This window comes from Malaya genurostris, chromosome 2 (assembly GCF_030247185.1).
Source record: "Malaya genurostris strain Urasoe2022 chromosome 2, Malgen_1.1, whole genome shotgun sequence".
NCBI lineage: Eukaryota > Metazoa > Arthropoda > Insecta > Diptera > Culicidae > Malaya > Malaya genurostris.
In genome coordinates this window covers 51,135,719-51,152,393 of record NC_080571.1, presented here as the reverse complement: position 1 = coordinate 51,152,393, position 16,675 = coordinate 51,135,719, and the positions used below count along the sequence as shown (strand labels likewise).

The window sequence follows — 16,675 nt, the reverse complement described above, 5'->3', positions numbered from 1 at the left end:
GCCGGACCCTGTATATAGTCATTAAAATTACTGAAAAGAAATCCATGTTTTGAGTTGGTTATTTTTGTAGACAAAATTAATGACAATACTGAAAATCTCGTTTTCCGGTGTTACATGCTTTTACATTTCGCACCCCGAGCTGCTTCTACCGCTATCAAACAAACCTAACACATATCGGCCGCATCATCCAAACTAGACACCTTTCTATTTGCCTTTCTTCTTCCCCTTTATATGTCTGTAACTACGGCGAAAACACCCACGTACCTACCTGTCGGCGTCATCCTGTCCTCCTACGCAAAACACAATCGATGGATCCATGGGAACATCTCAACCGGGGGTGGGCATCCTGTTTGAGCACTGCTTCTTTCAAATTGTTGTTATCCTTTAAATCTAACGTCGTTACCTACGAACATTTACCGTGGAATGAATGAATCTAACCACACCCACGCAAACCGTCAGGATGCACAGATCATACAGTTTCTGGGTGTAGGACTGCGTCATTTGCTGTGCATGCCAAGTCTAAGGTAATCATTCATCAATTGGCTCTGTCCGTTCGTTCGTTCGTTCATCATCATGAGTAGAATTGTAGAACACAACTATGTACAGGTTGTTCGGAACTATCACCGTTAGTTGAAGATCCAGTTTCAGCTTATGGCAGTTTTTTGTGTTCTACGCATCATTGCAAATCAGGATACTCCTCATCCGCGCACATAGAACATAATTAGCTCAAGGCCAAGCAGCATTCATGCGTCAAGAGTAGGATTCATTATTATAATTGACCTTTTATTCCGGCGCTTGCCCCCGACGGCGTGACCTTCGGCACAATTTTATAGCATTATTGCATGACTAGTGTAACGGGCATTGATTGAAGCACTCTATCATTACATTGCTTGGATGTGCCGTTTGGTAGAGTTTTTCTTCCCTTCATTACTTACTCACCCACATTTGGTTGCGTCATGAACAGTCCCTGCTTAACCCGCCTGTTGTGGGTCGTAGCAATATGCGTAGGTAGAATCTAGTATGGTGTGCCCATTCAAGGATCAAAGCAGGCTTAGCAATTTTACTGATGCCGATGAAAAGGCACCAGCCATCCATGCCCATCCGCAATGTACATTTCGTGCGTAGTTCCACTGATTTAACACATACAACATGCAAATACTGATTCGCTACTCACACATTTCAGGTTGCTTCATTGCTACAAATCGATGACAAATCGTGAGGACGAAATTATCGCCGGTGTCGGTCCGCAGCAACAGCAGTCCAACAGTTCAGCCCAGGCCACCACCATGGGAAGCGGTGGAACATCGACGGTTACCACGGCCATCCTGGATCCGCACCTGGCCGGCGGAACAATACCCGGAGCTACGACCGATCTGGCGGAGTACGTGTCCGGTCATCGCCGGTCACCGAGTAGCAACGTTGATCACATCGGCGTGGAGGACATCGCCGACCTGACGGCGGCCGCTGGCGGAGTTCACCATCACCATGTGCATCACAGTCACCATCATCACAATACCAGCAGTGAACTGTGGAGCGAGAATCCACCGAGCAGTGCGTCGTCCGGGTTCAGCGACGACGACAGTCTGGCCGGTGCCGAAGGTGATCCAAAGACAATAGAACAGATTGTACAAATGGTGCGGGAACGGGGCAAGCAGGGACTGATACGGGAGTACGCCGAAATCAAGGCACGGGCTCCGGACGGTACCTTCACTCATGCTAAGTAAGTATTGCTAATAGTTGGTTGTGTTTTTTTGGCATTAAAAATGCCTTACTCTTCACTATATGGGGCCGGGTGTCAATTAAAAGTTTCAAAAATAGTCGCGTAACCTTTTTGTGTCATAATTTTGAACGTTTATAACTCGGTCATTTGTTAATGGATTGTTATAATTTAACAACCAATCGATTCGGAAACTTTTAACTTAAACATGTATGACGACGTAGTTTCAGTATTTCAATAGCATACTATTGAAAAATTGGTTAGAAGTGACCTATGTTTTCATCCACCAATCCCTGTTTTACAAAATGACGTCAACTTTTTGTTCGGCATAGGAGGCTTTGCGTCATGCATAAAAAACACCGTATCGTTATGCGTAGTATGAAGGGAAATCTATAAATATAGGCTGCACAATATTTCTTTGCCTAGTTGATGTTTGACTGTGAATGAAACAAGTAGCTCGTCCAGTGAGCTGATGACTGGATTGTATATACGTTCACTTGCTGGATTGTCGCTTTTGCATTATGTGCTGGTGTAATTTTCTGTTGTCTGCACAACACCGTTTCGTGTTCGCTTGAATATCTTATACATCATCTAGCTATTGAAGAACCGAATCAGCGTGGTTATCGGTTCTTTTAAAATATCCCATGTATTTAGCAAATTGTTGGTAGATTTTGCCATTAAAAATGCCTTACACTTCGCTTCCCGAGGCTGGGTGTCAATTTAAAACATGCAAAACTAATCGCGTAACATTTTTCTGTCATAATTTTGAATGCTCATACCTCAGTAATTTGTTGATGGATTTATATAATTCAACAACCAATCGATTCGGAAACATTTAACCTAAACTTATGAGATAACGTCATTTGAATATTTCAATTCAATACCATTGAAAAATTGGTTTGAATTGAGTATTTTATTTTGGTTTTCTGGTAACTATCAGACCAGTTTAGAATTATCGGTGATAGATTTTTCGGATATAATTTGCAGCGCTTGTTCCTCGATGATTTGTTAATGGATTTCCCTCATTTAAATGATTCCAAAGCTTCAATATTGTAAGCTTAAAAATGTTTTAATTTGTCAACGGATCGGTTTGCATACTTAAATCTCCATTCCCATACGAACAAAACGGTGGCGCGAAAATGGATTCAGTATAAAGTTGTGTTATGATGATAATCATAGATACTTCTTCTTCATTATATGTGACTGAACAAGTTGTTGTCCCGCCAGGAATTAAACGCTTCAAAAGATTCAAAATTAAATTCTGAAACTTATCTAAAAGCGGCCTCCTCGGTTTGGTAGTATAATGAGTTCCACAGGCTCACATATACAGTACAATTAGATACAATATCATATAGTATCAAAGATAAACCAAAGGTAAGTTTACCTGCGATTTTACATGTATCGTTTGAATAGCAACCCTCGTAGAATTTGGTTAACCGCCAGTTTCAGTTTAATCATTATTAGCTTCAAAACAATAAGCGTCTGATGGCTACACGCGTTGTAACTATGACAATGTTCATTCATGTGTTAATAACATCAAGTTACAATATGAACAAAATTTCTGAATTTTGTTGCGTATCCATTCCGTATATTCCTAATATGCCAAAGCGAAAATTAATGTAAGTAACTAAATATTTTATGCGGACTGTTTCACAAGTTTTCTTCCTCGTATTGTTGCCATATTATTTACCGACACTTTCCGAAGATTATCGACGATTTTGAAAAATGATTAATAAAATACACTATTACTGAGTTTACTGGTACAACATTTTTCGCTAAAATAAATAAAATTAATGAGTTTGTACGTTTCTCGAAGATTATTATCATAAAATAAATCAGTTTCATTTGTTCAGGTTTAAATCTTTAGGTTGTTTGTATCTAAAATTGAGCTTTCTAGTTCTAGTAGAATTCTAGTTAAAGGACGTTATTCAAAATCTTAACAATGTAAAAAATTGTGGAAAGGGATCAAAATTGAATAGAATTTATTATCAAGAAAGAATCTAATTGTAAATTTTATCATTCGCCAACAATCTAAGCGCTTAAACTAGAGCAAGTTTGTAATTAGTCAATTGAAAAAGTTTTTAGTTTAGTGTATCGTCATCATTATCATCTTTATTTTTGTATTTATTATGGAGACCCTAGAAACGTTCCATTTTTAATGTTATTGTGCTCGGTCGTGTCTTGAATACAACCCTCTATTTTTTTCTAGTCATAACTACAAGAAAGTTCCGTGGAATCAGTCGTTCTAAATATTTAGAGATTCTGGACTCCGGATCGAATCAGACTTTCAGTTGATGCGTTTGAAGCCCATAGCAATCGGAATTTGTGAGACATTTTTCCACTGGTAAAAATTCCGTTCAAGCGAGCGGGTCATTTTCCCGAAAGCCTTTGTACCGGAAGTCGTTTCAACGAAAACCGAAAGAGTAATTTCACCAAAAGGATTCATCAGCTGAAAACATCTTACAAGGCAAAAATATCGCTTAGTTTTTATATACACGGGCAAAATTCCGATTCTAGAAATGAGCTAAACGAGTCATGATTTGGGGAAAATAATATAATTTTATGTTATGATAATACACTATGATTAAAACTTCTCGGATCATGATCTATTTGGACTGATTTCAACATAAATTCAGGCGTTATGTGTGATTTTTGCAACGATGTTAATTTTGGCAACATTAATTCAGTGAATAGCACGACGAACTTCTTTTAATCAGAGCCATTAACAATAAAAATATTATGTTTTTGGAAAACGACGACGCCTAAAATAACGTGTTTACTTGCGTTCATTGCTTCAGTTTTGATTTTATATTTCAGAATTTAAACACTTGAACGAACTGCATGAAAAAACACGTGTGAATCAAACCTCTTAAAAAGAAACTCTATGTCGAATTCTTGCAAAAAAAATTAGAGGGTTGTATTCAAGACACGACCGAGCACAATAACATTTAAAATGAAATGTTTCTAGGGTCTTCATAATAAATACAAAAATAAAGATGATAATGATGATGATACACTAAACTTCACTACACTTCACAGTTACTTTAAAGCTCAATTTTAGATACAAACAACTTAAAGATTTAAACCTGAACAAATGAAACTATTCTATTTTATGACGATAATTTTCGAGAAACGTACAAACTTATTAATTTGATTTGATTTATATCGTTTATTTACCCCCAGTTTTAACCTAATAATGGTCGTTCACTGGGTGGACTTATTAATTTTATAAACAGTTAATCGATCCAAGAGAATGTTGTACGAGTAATCTCAGTTATGGTGTAATTTTATTAATTCTTCAAAATCGTCGATAATCTTCGGAAAGTGTCGGTAAATAATATGGCAACAATACGAGGAAGAAAACATGTGAAACAGTTCGCATAAAATATTTAGTTACTTACATTGATTTTCGTTTTGGCATATTAGGAATATACGGAATGGATACGCAACGAAATTCCGAAATTTTGTTCATATTGTAACTTGATGTTATTAACACATGAATAAACATTGTCACAGTTACAACGCGTGTAGCCATCAGACGCTTATTGTTTTGAAGCAAATAATAATTGAACTGAAACTGGCGGTCAACCAAATTCTACGAGGTTTCTTATTCAAACTATACATGTAAAATCGTAGGTAAACTTACCTTGAGTTTATCTTTGATACTATATGATATTGCATCTAATTGTACTGTATATGTGAGCCTGTGGAACTCATTTATACTACTAAACCGAGGAGACCGCTTTTAGATAAGTTTCAGAATTTAAATTTGTATCTTTTGAAGCGTATAATTCCTGGTGGGACAACAACTTGTTCAGTCACATTGTCACGTTTTGTTCGTATGGGAATGGAGATTTAAGTATGCAAACCGATCCGTTGACAAATTAAAACATGTATTGAAGCTTTGGAATCATTTAAATTAGGAAAATCCATTAACAAACAAGCGCTGCAAATTAGATCCGAAAAATCTATCGCCGATAATTCTAAATTGGCCTGATAGTTACCATAGAACCAACATAAAATACTCAATTCAAACCAATTTTTCAACGGTATGCAATTGAAATATTCAAATGACGTTATCTCATAAGGTTTAGCTAAATGTTTCCGAATCGATGGGTTGTTGAATTATATAAATCCATCAACAAATGACTGACTAATAAGCGTTCAAAAGTATGACAGAAAAATGTTACGCGATTAGTTTTGCATGTTTTAAATTGACACCCAGCCTCGGGAAGCGAAGTGTAAAGCATTTTTAATGGCAAAATTAGCCAAAAATTTGCTAAATACATGGGATATTTTAAAAGAATCGGTAACCACGCTGATTCGGTTCTTCAATAGCTAGATGATATATAAGATACTCAAGCGAACACGGTGTTGCAGACAACAGGAAATTTCACCAACGCATAATGCAAAGGCGACAATCCAGCAAGTGAACGCATATACAATCCAGTCATCAGATCACTGGACAAGCTACTTGTTTCATTCACAGTCAAACATCAACTAGGCAAAGCCTATATTTATAGATTTCTCTTCATACTACGCAGAACGATACGGTATTTTTTATGCATGACGCAAAGCCTCCTATGCCGAATAAGAAGTTGTCGTCATTTTCTACAACAGGGATTGGTGGATGAAAACATAGGTCGATTCCAACCATTTTTTCAATAGTATGCTATTGAAATACTGAAACGACGTCGGCATACATGTTTAAGTTAAAAGTTTCCGGATCGATTGGTTGTTAAATTATAACAATCCATCAACAAATGACCGAGTTATTAACGTTCAAAATTATGACACAAAAAGGTTACGCGACTATTTTTGAAACTTTTAATTGACACCCGGCCCCATATAGTGAAGAGTAAGGCATTTTTAATGCCAAAAAATCGTCTTATTTATAATATTTAGGTGAATCAATACAGCTTGGGTTGTAATATCTATGAAACAAATTAATCAAACTGGTTGAACAAAATATTTGTCTGATTTTCGTTAGATGGTGTTCCGAATTTACAATTGAATTTATATTTTGGTTTACGCTAGCTCTCGGAATATTACTCTAGCAACAACGGTCACATCAAATATGTAAGAATACATTCAAACAAAATGTAACATTGCTGTTTGTCAAATGAAAAGCGTAACCGTGCTTAGTCTCTCATGATGTCAATTTTCGGTTCATTATCGTTATTTTTATGTTAACACATGGATCAATAAGTCCCGAGACTAACAATGGAAACAACATTTTTTTTGCAAATTTTTTTTTTATTCATCAACATAATCACCTTGTAGGATGATACAATGGTTCCAACGTTTTTCCAATTTTTCAATACCATGTTTATAAAAAAATTTATCTTTCGCTTCAAAATAAACTTCAGTTTCAGCGATGACCTCCTCATTTGAGCCAAATCTTTTTCCCTGGAGCATTTTTTAAGATCAGCAAAGAGCCAGTAGTCACTGGGGGCTAAATCTGGCGAGTATGGGGGTGAGGAAGCAGATCAAAGCCCAATTCGTTCAATTTCGCCATTGTTTTCATCGACTTGTGGCAGGGTGCATTGTCTTGATGAAAAAGGATTTTTTTCTCTGCATGTGCGGTCGTTTTTTGCGATTTCTTCCTTCAAACGCACCAGTAAGTCAATATAATAATCACTGTTGATCGATTTACCTTTTCCGAGGTAGTCAATAAAAATCACGCCATGCGTATCTCAAAAAACTGACGCCATGACTTTGCCAGCTGACTACTGCGTTTTCGGACGCTTCGGACGGCTTTCGCCAGCTGTGCGCCACTCAGATGACTGCCGCTTCGACTCTGGAGTGTAGTGATGTATCCATGTTTCGTCCATGGTCACGTAACGACGCAAAAAAAACTTTTTTGTTGCGAGTAAATAGCGATAAACTGCTTTCTGAATCATCGACTCGTTGCTGTTTTTGTTCCATCGAAAACAATCGCGGCACTCACTAGGAAAAAACCTTTTTCATGCTCAATTTTTCATGAAGGATAGTAAATACACTTCCATATGATATCTGTGTCATCTCAGCAATCTCACGGAGTCACTTTACGATCTTTCATTATAATTTTTGTCACTTCACTCACATTTTCCGGTGTAACGGCTCCCACAGGTCTACCCGAGCGTTCCGCGTCATTTGTGTCGGTAAGACTACGTTTAAACTCGGCGAACCACCGACAAATCGTTGCTTTTGATGGATAAGAGTCCGCATAACATATTTCAATCCATTGTTTCGCTTGCACGATGTTTTTACCCATTAAAAAACAATGTTGTATTGAAACACGAAACTCGGTTTTTTCCATTTTTTAAACAAACTACAAAACGACTTTACTCCAACCTCGCGATAACTCAGCTGTTTCTGGTCGCATCGACTTAAAATTTTGAACCGTTTCAAGCAAAGGTTAGTACTCTAGAAAAATGTGGTTACTGGTTTACTACGAGCGCCATCTCTGCTTTAGTCTCGGGACTTATTGATCCATGTGTTATATACATATAAGAATATGTTCGACAGATGCCATATCAACCAAGCAGAAAAAAAATTAAGGCTCGTTTACATTCATTTAGGGACACATTTGTATCCTAACGCTCACTTCATACCGGTGTACCTGAAAAAGCCTTTTAGATTGTAAAGTTTTTGTTAGAAAAACTTTTTACCCATAAAAATTCTTGTTCTTGCTACATACAGAAGGTTGATAGGGAACATAATCATCCATGTTGGGACAGTAATGTTTTTTTATAATTTGACTTAAAGTTTTTAAGATCGATTTTTTCAGTGCATATTTCGATAAGTAGTTTTTCAAACATTTACATTCGAAAAATTAATTAATTTTTCTAATATCACTAGCATTTGAAGGATTTGTCATTTTTCGACTATTATTTTGCAAAAAAAATGTTAAAAAATGAGTTGAGAAAGTTTCATTTGAATCTGAGAGAGTGCTGCAAAATTTGAACACGATTTGGCGTGAAATTTGTATATTCGAAACCTATAATGAAAAAAAACAGCGATTTTCAAGTTTTAAAGTCGATTTACAAAAAAAAAAACGCTATTTCAGAGTTCAATGAAATTTTGTCCCAAGGTAGGTAATTATTTTCCCTGTATGCTCTCCATGGTGTTTATCAAAGTTTATCTATCAAAAACATTGTCTCATCCAGCACTGATACTTCTTGCTAGCATCGGGCAATTAGTAATAGCGTATTCGATATAATTTTCTCACAAATTCAGTTTCATTGGAATCTGGGATGATGATCACCCCTATTCTGTATTTCGATCGAATCGGATTAGTTCGATCGAATGTCAAAATTTGCATTCTGCAATTCGATCGAGTGATGATTTTGTATGGAAAACTCAAACTCGATCGAGGTACAGAATTTTACAAAATTTCGCATTCAATCGAAATAATCCGATTCGAACGAAATTCAGAATCGGGGTGAATGACTTTAAATTGATTTAAAAATAAATCAATTTAAAGTTTATTTACAAAAAAAAAACCATTTCGACATATGATGAAATTTTTTTCCCAATATTCATACATAACAAGAACTAAATTGGAACTTTCAAGGGTTAATGTTTTTCTAACTAAAACTTTTCTTCCGGTTTGATACATTTAACAAATATCGGGCAACTATATAGCTATAGACTAATTTCACGCCAAATCGTATTTGCAGTTGGCAACACTGTCTCAGATTCGAATGAAACTTTCTTGTCATGTAGACTTTGTCACAAACAGTCATCTTGCAAACTTTATTTTTCCAAAAAATGAGCTAGTCTCTATTTTGAAAAAAAGGCCAAACTTTTCAACCAATGTTTTCCAAATAGTTATTGTAGGAAAATGACAAATTCTTCCAACGTAGCCTCCCTTATCGTACACGTGGAGATCACCACAGCAGACGGAATCGCAAATCGACCACGTTCTGATTGATGGAAGGCACTTCTCCGACATTATCGACGTCATCAACAATGCACGGTACCAACTACCGCCACAGTACAACATAGAGCGATTGAAGCAACCGGATGTCACCTCAGCATACGCTCAGAATCTCGAGGCAGCGTTTCCAGACGCGGGCGAGCTCTATGTGGCTCTCCTAGAAGACTGCTGGAGTACAGTAAAAGCAGCCATAAAAAACGCAGCCGAGTGCACCGTCGGGTACGTGGAACGGAGTCGACGGAATGGTTCGACGAAGAGTGCAGAGTTATTTTGGAGGAGAAGAACGCAGCGCGGGCGGTAATGCTGCAGCATGGAACCCGGCAGAACGTGGAACGATACAAACAGAAGCGGAAAGAGCAGGACCGCATCTTTCAGGAGAAAAAACGCCACCTGGAAGAAGTGGAGTGCGAGGAAATGGAACTGCTGTACCGCTCTCAAGAAACACGGAAATTCTACAAGAACTTCAACAAAACCCGCAACGGCCCTGTTCCGCGAGCCGAAATGTGGAGGGATAAGGACAGGAGCCTCTTAACGGATGGGTGTGAGGTGATTAAAAGGTGGAAACAGCACTTCGATGAGCACCTGAACGGCGCGGAGAACGTAGGCATGGGGGTTCAAGATGACGGGCGAAACGACTACGTCAGTGCAGCAGAATACGGAAGTGATCCAGTTCCCACATTGAGGAAAGTTAAGGATGCCATGCACCAGCTCAAAACCAACAAAGCAGCTGGTGAGGCATCGCAGCTGAACTCATCAAGATGGGCCCAGAAAAGTTGGCCACGTGTTTGCACCGATTAATAGTCAGGATCTGGGAAACCGAACAGCTACCAGAGGAGTGGAAGGAAGGGGTAATTTGCCCCATTCACAAGAATGGCGATCATTTGGAATGCGAGAACTTCCGAGCAATCACAATTCTGAATGCCACCTACAAAGTGTTATCCCAGATCATCTTCCGTCGTCTATCACCTAAAACGAATGGATTTTTGGGAAATTATCAAGCCGGCTTCATCGATGGCCGATCCTCCAAAAATGCCGTGAATACCAGGTCCCAACGTATCACCTGTTCATCGACTTCAAGGCAGCATACGATAGTATCGACCGCATAGAGCTATGGAAAATTATGTTGACTAGAATGATCAAAGGGACGATGGACGGTGTGCAAAACTGCGTAAGGATCTCGGGTGAACTATCCAGTTCATTCGGATCTCGCCGAAGACTGCGACAAGGTGACGGACTCTCATGCCTACTATTCAACATCGCCTTGGAAGGAGTAATGCGACGAGCAGGGCTTAACAGCCGGGGTACGATTTTCACGAAATCCAGTCAATTTGTGTGCCATGCGGATGACATGGACATTATCGCGAGAAACTTTGGAACGGTGGCAGAGTTGTACACACGTCTGAAACGTGAAGCAGCAAAGGTTGGACTGGTGGTGAATGCGTCGAAAACAAAGTACATGCTAGTAGGCGGAACCGAGCATGACAGGATTCGTCTAGGAAGTAATGTCACGATAGACGGGGATACCTTCGAGGTAGTGGACGAATTTGTTTACCTCGGATCCTTACTAACGGCTGACAACGCATCATCAGTGGAAGTCGTGCCTACTTCGGGCTCCAAAAGAATCTGCGGTCAAAAAAGATTCACCCCCACACGAAATGTACCATGTACAAAACGCTTATAAGACCGGTGATCCTCTACGGACACGAAGCATGGATCATGCTCGAGGAGGACCTGCAAGCACTTGGAGTTTTCGAGCGACGCGTGCTAAGGACGATCTGCGGCGGTGTGCAGGAGAACGGCGCGTGGCGGCGAAGAATGAACCACGAGCTCGCTTCACTCAGATTGCTGATGCTTGTTCAGATTGCTCAAAATTAATCCTAGTAGAGTGATTTCTCATTATTTAAAATTCATATATTGTAATATAACAATCGATGTTTAATCCATATATTGTTTTCTTCGAGTTTATGATAGTGCATAGAATAAAAATGACTATTCTGCCTTTCATTAATTTCCCCAAAAAGTAGTTTTGAAAAAAGTAATATCCTGGTTTTATTTATGTTTTATACACTTCCTGCGACTCCATAGTGTGATCGCAATGTTCAAGCCAACAAAAGTTTTTTTGGTTGTATTTCCGTTATCATTTCGTTGGAAAAACCTATCGATAGCTATCTGCATCTTACGTATTTATAATGGTTTCGCAACCTTTTTTCAACTAGTAGCTAAAACCATAGCTGTGATAGAAAATATGTTAGAATCGAGTAACGATAACTTACAAATGATAGTTAGTTCAATATTTATGTTATGAAGAAATACTGCCGTCACCTTGTTTTAACCAGTATAACATAAAACACATGTTCGTGCTCTTGTTGCAACATAGTTGGGCTAAGTGGTATCAAAACTAGTTACGGGTTGCTACTATTTGAGTCAAATAAACTTATTTTCAACTAGTAGCTAGAAGCATAGTTGTTATTAAAGATATGTTTGGATTAAATAACGATAGCTTAAACATTATAATTAATTCAATATGACAAAAATAGGTGGTGATTTGAAACCTAAATAACTATTTCGTAACTAGCTATGTTATGAAGAAACATTGTTGTCACCTTGTTTTAACCAATATAACTTAAAAAACTTATTCGTGCTCTTGTTGCAACATAGTTTGGACTTAGTCGTATCAGAACTAGTTGCGCATTGCTACTTGGGTGGGCAGGGCATGTTGCAAGAATGCCGGACAACAACCCTACTAAACTGGTGTTTGCCACAAATCCGTTTGGAACAAGAAGGCGGGGAGCGCAGCGGGCAAGATGGGCAAGAACGTGATCTGGTAAGTATTGGGCGTGATCGAGGATGGAGAGAGGCAGCCACAAACCGAGTATTGTGGCGTACTATTGTTGATTATGTGTTATCTTAAACGTGATGTAGTGCAAATAAATGTATGTCTGATTTTTGTTTGCAGTGTAGGATTCAATTTGGAGTTTTTTTTAGTATTTTTATTCGAAAATCACTAGTTTAAGAAGTTTTCAAAGGATTTGTCATTGTTCGTTTCTAACTATTTGAAAGAAAAGTTTGGGCCTGTTCAAAAGACAATCTAAGTTGCACTTTGTAACAACGTCTACAAGTCCAGAAAGTGTCAAAAAAATTTTAGAAGGGGCTACCAACATTCCAGCAAAACTGCTTTCGGCGATATGACCCTGACTCGCTCGCTAATCCGTTCTTGGGAAATACTTCAGTAACGTATGGGAGCTAGATCGCTCAAAATTGGCTTATTACAAAAATCGTTAAAGTGCATACAGACGACAGAACAATTTTCAAACTTTCTTGCTATTGTTTTTTTCTTCTACAGACTAAGAAACAACCTGGCCAAAAACCGCTACACCGACGTGCTGTGCTACGACCACAGCCGGGTTGTGCTGTCCCAGGAGGACGACGATCCGACGTCGGACTACATCAATGCGAACTTTGTCGACGGTTACAAGCAGAAGAATGCCTACATCTCCACGCAGGGTCCACTGCCGAAGACCTCGTACGATTTCTGGCGGATGGTTTGGGAGCAGCACTGTCTGGTGATAGTGATGACCACCCGGGTGATGGAGCGCGGACGGGTCAAGTGCGGTCAGTACTGGGAACCGGTCGAGGGCGCCTTCGTCGAGTACGGTTGCTTTCAGATCCGAACCATCGCGGTTGAATCGAACGAGGACTACACGGTGGCCGAGTTGGAGGTGAAGAATATTAAGGTAAGTGTTTTGACGATGGTCTGATAGAATTCACCAAAAAAAAAAACTAAACATGTCGTTTATCTTTCACCTTGCAGACTGATGAAGTGCGCTGCGTGTCCCATTGGCAGTTTACCAGCTGGCCAGATTACGGTGTTCCGGCATCGGCTCACGCTATGTTGAACTTTTTGCAGCGTGCCCGCGAGAAGCAAGCGGAAATGGTAAAGTCACTCGGTGACCTGTGGGCTGGTCATCCGCGTGGTCCGCCGATAGTAGTGCACTGCAGTGCCGGCATCGGTCGGACGGGAACGTTTATCACACTGGACATTTGCATATCGCGACTAGAGGATGTCGGCAGTGCTGACATCAAGGGTACGGTCGAGAAGATCCGTTCGCAGCGGGCGTACTCGATCCAGATGCCAGACCAGTACGTATTCTGCCATTTGGCGCTGATCGAGTATGCACTTTCCCGGTCGCTACTGCAATCAGCTGACCTGTCCGGGTTCGATGATCGGGACGATGACTCCGAATAGGATGTGTGTACGTGGTGTATAGGCTATGTGCGATTTTTGTTTCGATTATGTTCTGTTTTGCGTAGATTTTAAGTAGGGTGATCGTGTTAGGCAGAGTGCGTTTTCCAAATTGAAGGACATATTTTTAAATCTTTAGATGAAAGATAGTGAGAGATGGAAACTATTTTAAAACAAACTTGTAGGAACAATGATTAGAAACTACATTGAATAAATTACGAGTCTTACTATTATTTCGATTAAGCTTTCAGATTCAACTTGTACATCGATTATTTGAACTGTTATAGATTATTTAGGGTATTGTTTTACTACAACCACATGAAACATTTATTTTTAATAGAACCTGATTCGTGATTCCTTTGGTCGGATCGAAATTCATCTTACATCTATACAATTTTCTCTCGATTGCCCCACCCCTGAGAGGTTGTAAATATTATTCAGTTAGTATTCTTACTATGTCTCCTACACAAATGTAATAGCCCATAAGCCAATCATTGTTCGTTCATTCTCACCAGCCTGTAAGTTAAAATCTTGCTTTAGCAAAATAAACATCTAAATTCATAAAGTCCATCATCGCCAATCTGTCTCATGTTGTATGTGATTTTCTTTCTTTTCGCATAAGATCCATGCTAGAGCATTAACAAACTGACCAACGTAGTATCTCGTAGTCAAATCCTTCAACATTTACCTTTTTACCTGAACCGGAATGTATTAGAACCGCAACAAGATTTCATTTATGCATGAGAATCCAGTCATCAAATACCATTTGAGAGGAAGAACGCAGGAAACCAGAATTATCGCTTGAATAAAATGTTATGTTTTAGCAAGTAAAAAGAAAAGTCCAGTGAAATACGTACGTGAACTAGAGAAAACTGAATAAGAATGGTCATTTATTTTGTCTATTTATTTTTTAAACCTTAAACAATAACAATAGGGTTGGTTAATTACCTAGTAACAAGAGTTTGAATAAAAAAAAATGCAAAATACAATAAATCAACCATTTAATTCAATAAAAAAAAACTGATCAATACGACGCGCCAACTCAGCAGCGATTTGATCTTGATACAAACATGTATTTTGCCATTTCGAAATAGTCACAAACTTTTGTGCGGAGAATATATACTTTTACCATCCTTTACGATACAAATAAAAAAAAGTAAATTAAGAAGTAATATTTGAAGTAATGAAGGAAACAAATAATTTTAGTAAATTTATCAATAACACAGATCAAAACCCAAGTAACTGATATTAAACGAAGCGTAAGTCTAACAAAAGCATAATATGTTGATTCAATTCCGAGAAAGAGATAATCAGCCACACTATTACATCACATTTCAAATCGTGAACTTTGTACATCAATAGCAACGTTACTTTCCAGTCTGAGGAAAACATGGGTAAAGCAAATAGAACTAACATTTAAAACCAACAATACTGAGCACGAAAGTTGATCGACTACCGTTTCCCCCAAACAAAAATAAACAAAATCAATGTAAGTGTAGGCACATTGTAACTCTCCTTCGACACATACACAGCATAAATAGGTGATCTATAACTTAGCTATTTATTGTAATAGAGACCATCAACACAAAACGATGCCGCCACAGCCGCAACCGGAGCTGATCGAGTGGGAACCTAGCTGTACTGTCCCCTTGTTATCATTGCTGTCATTGCCTGGGAAACTCGCAAATGGCGGGAGCCAGTAAAACTCGCTAAATTTGTTGTCAGGTCAATCCGCAAAACGGGGAAAAATGTAACTAAATAAAGAAATGCAACAGATGTGAGTAAAAACAACCGGCCTCATTTTACTATTGATGACCATCCAACGGGGAATGAATAAATATTCTTATATTTTTTTTCGTATGATTACCGATATGTTTGGAGCGTGGCTTTCATTTGCATGATTGAAACCGAGTAACGGTATGATAGGAATTCTACTGTTGATGACCTTTTCATAAATATATCGAAAGTGCTAGGAATCCAATTGAACAGCACTAGTAGTATAGAAAACAGTTTGCATACAGTTTCAGTCTGAGCATGAAGAAACTAGATTGTTCATCAGATCATAACATTGGGCATAGCTTTGAGCATCAAAGTGTTAGAAATAAATCTTTGATGCATGTAGAGGATTGTGCTACAGAAGTTCATAATGTAGACATTGTTTTTGAGAGTGAGAAGTGTTGTGGAAAGTTTACGTATTCTCTTAAATTCCGTCTTGCATGAGATTTCACCGGTTGCCGCGTTGAAAGCTGCCCGTGTTAAGTTTACATAAGAATACGAGTCACATTTGATAGATTCGTATTTTTTAAATTGTATCTAACGAGCAAAACAGAACGAAAATCTGTTTCAATCGACCTAGTGGTATAATGATGCGTTTCTCATATTTCCATAAATGTTACTTATTGAATATTATTCTTTAAAAATATTTTTACTGAATCTGGTATAAAAACAAGAAATTTCATTCTGTCATAAAATAGCACAACCTTTTAAAGTTTGTTAATAGTGTTGTTTTTTTCCGTTTTTCGCATTATCAACCCTAAACGACGGTTTGAAAGTCTAATAGTCTACTCACCATCTTAGAAAAACAGCCCTTGTTGAAGAACGCAAAAGCAGTTTTCTCTGCTACTGTTTGACAAAATTTCAAGAAAAAAACATTCGCGATCTGCGAAAAAACTGCTTAGGTCTTTATCGCTTTGTAACTCCGCAACCGGAAGTCGGATCCCGATGAAATTCACGATTGTTGTATATGACCATAATACCACAGACTAACAGACAGGACACTCAAATTAGATTC

General features: G+C 38.4%; 1 protein-coding gene across 2 annotated transcripts in view; it reads left to right on the top strand.

Moving 5' to 3' along the window:
- The window catches only part of LOC131432469 (tyrosine-protein phosphatase non-receptor type 9), a 149,765-nt gene extending 134,090 nt beyond the window's left edge, over window positions 1-15,675 (top strand). For both annotated transcript variants that reach the window (XM_058598770.1, XM_058598769.1), the window contains exons 5-7: window positions 1,184-1,720; window positions 12,985-13,375; window positions 13,453-15,675. In XM_058598770.1, the coding sequence (XP_058454753.1) occupies window positions 1,184-1,720; window positions 12,985-13,375; window positions 13,453-13,887 (1,363 nt within the window). In that variant the 3' untranslated portion in view covers window positions 13,888-15,675. The remainder of the gene's footprint in view (window positions 1-1,183; window positions 1,721-12,984; window positions 13,376-13,452) is intronic.
- Window positions 15,676-16,675: the final 1,000 nt, after the last annotated feature.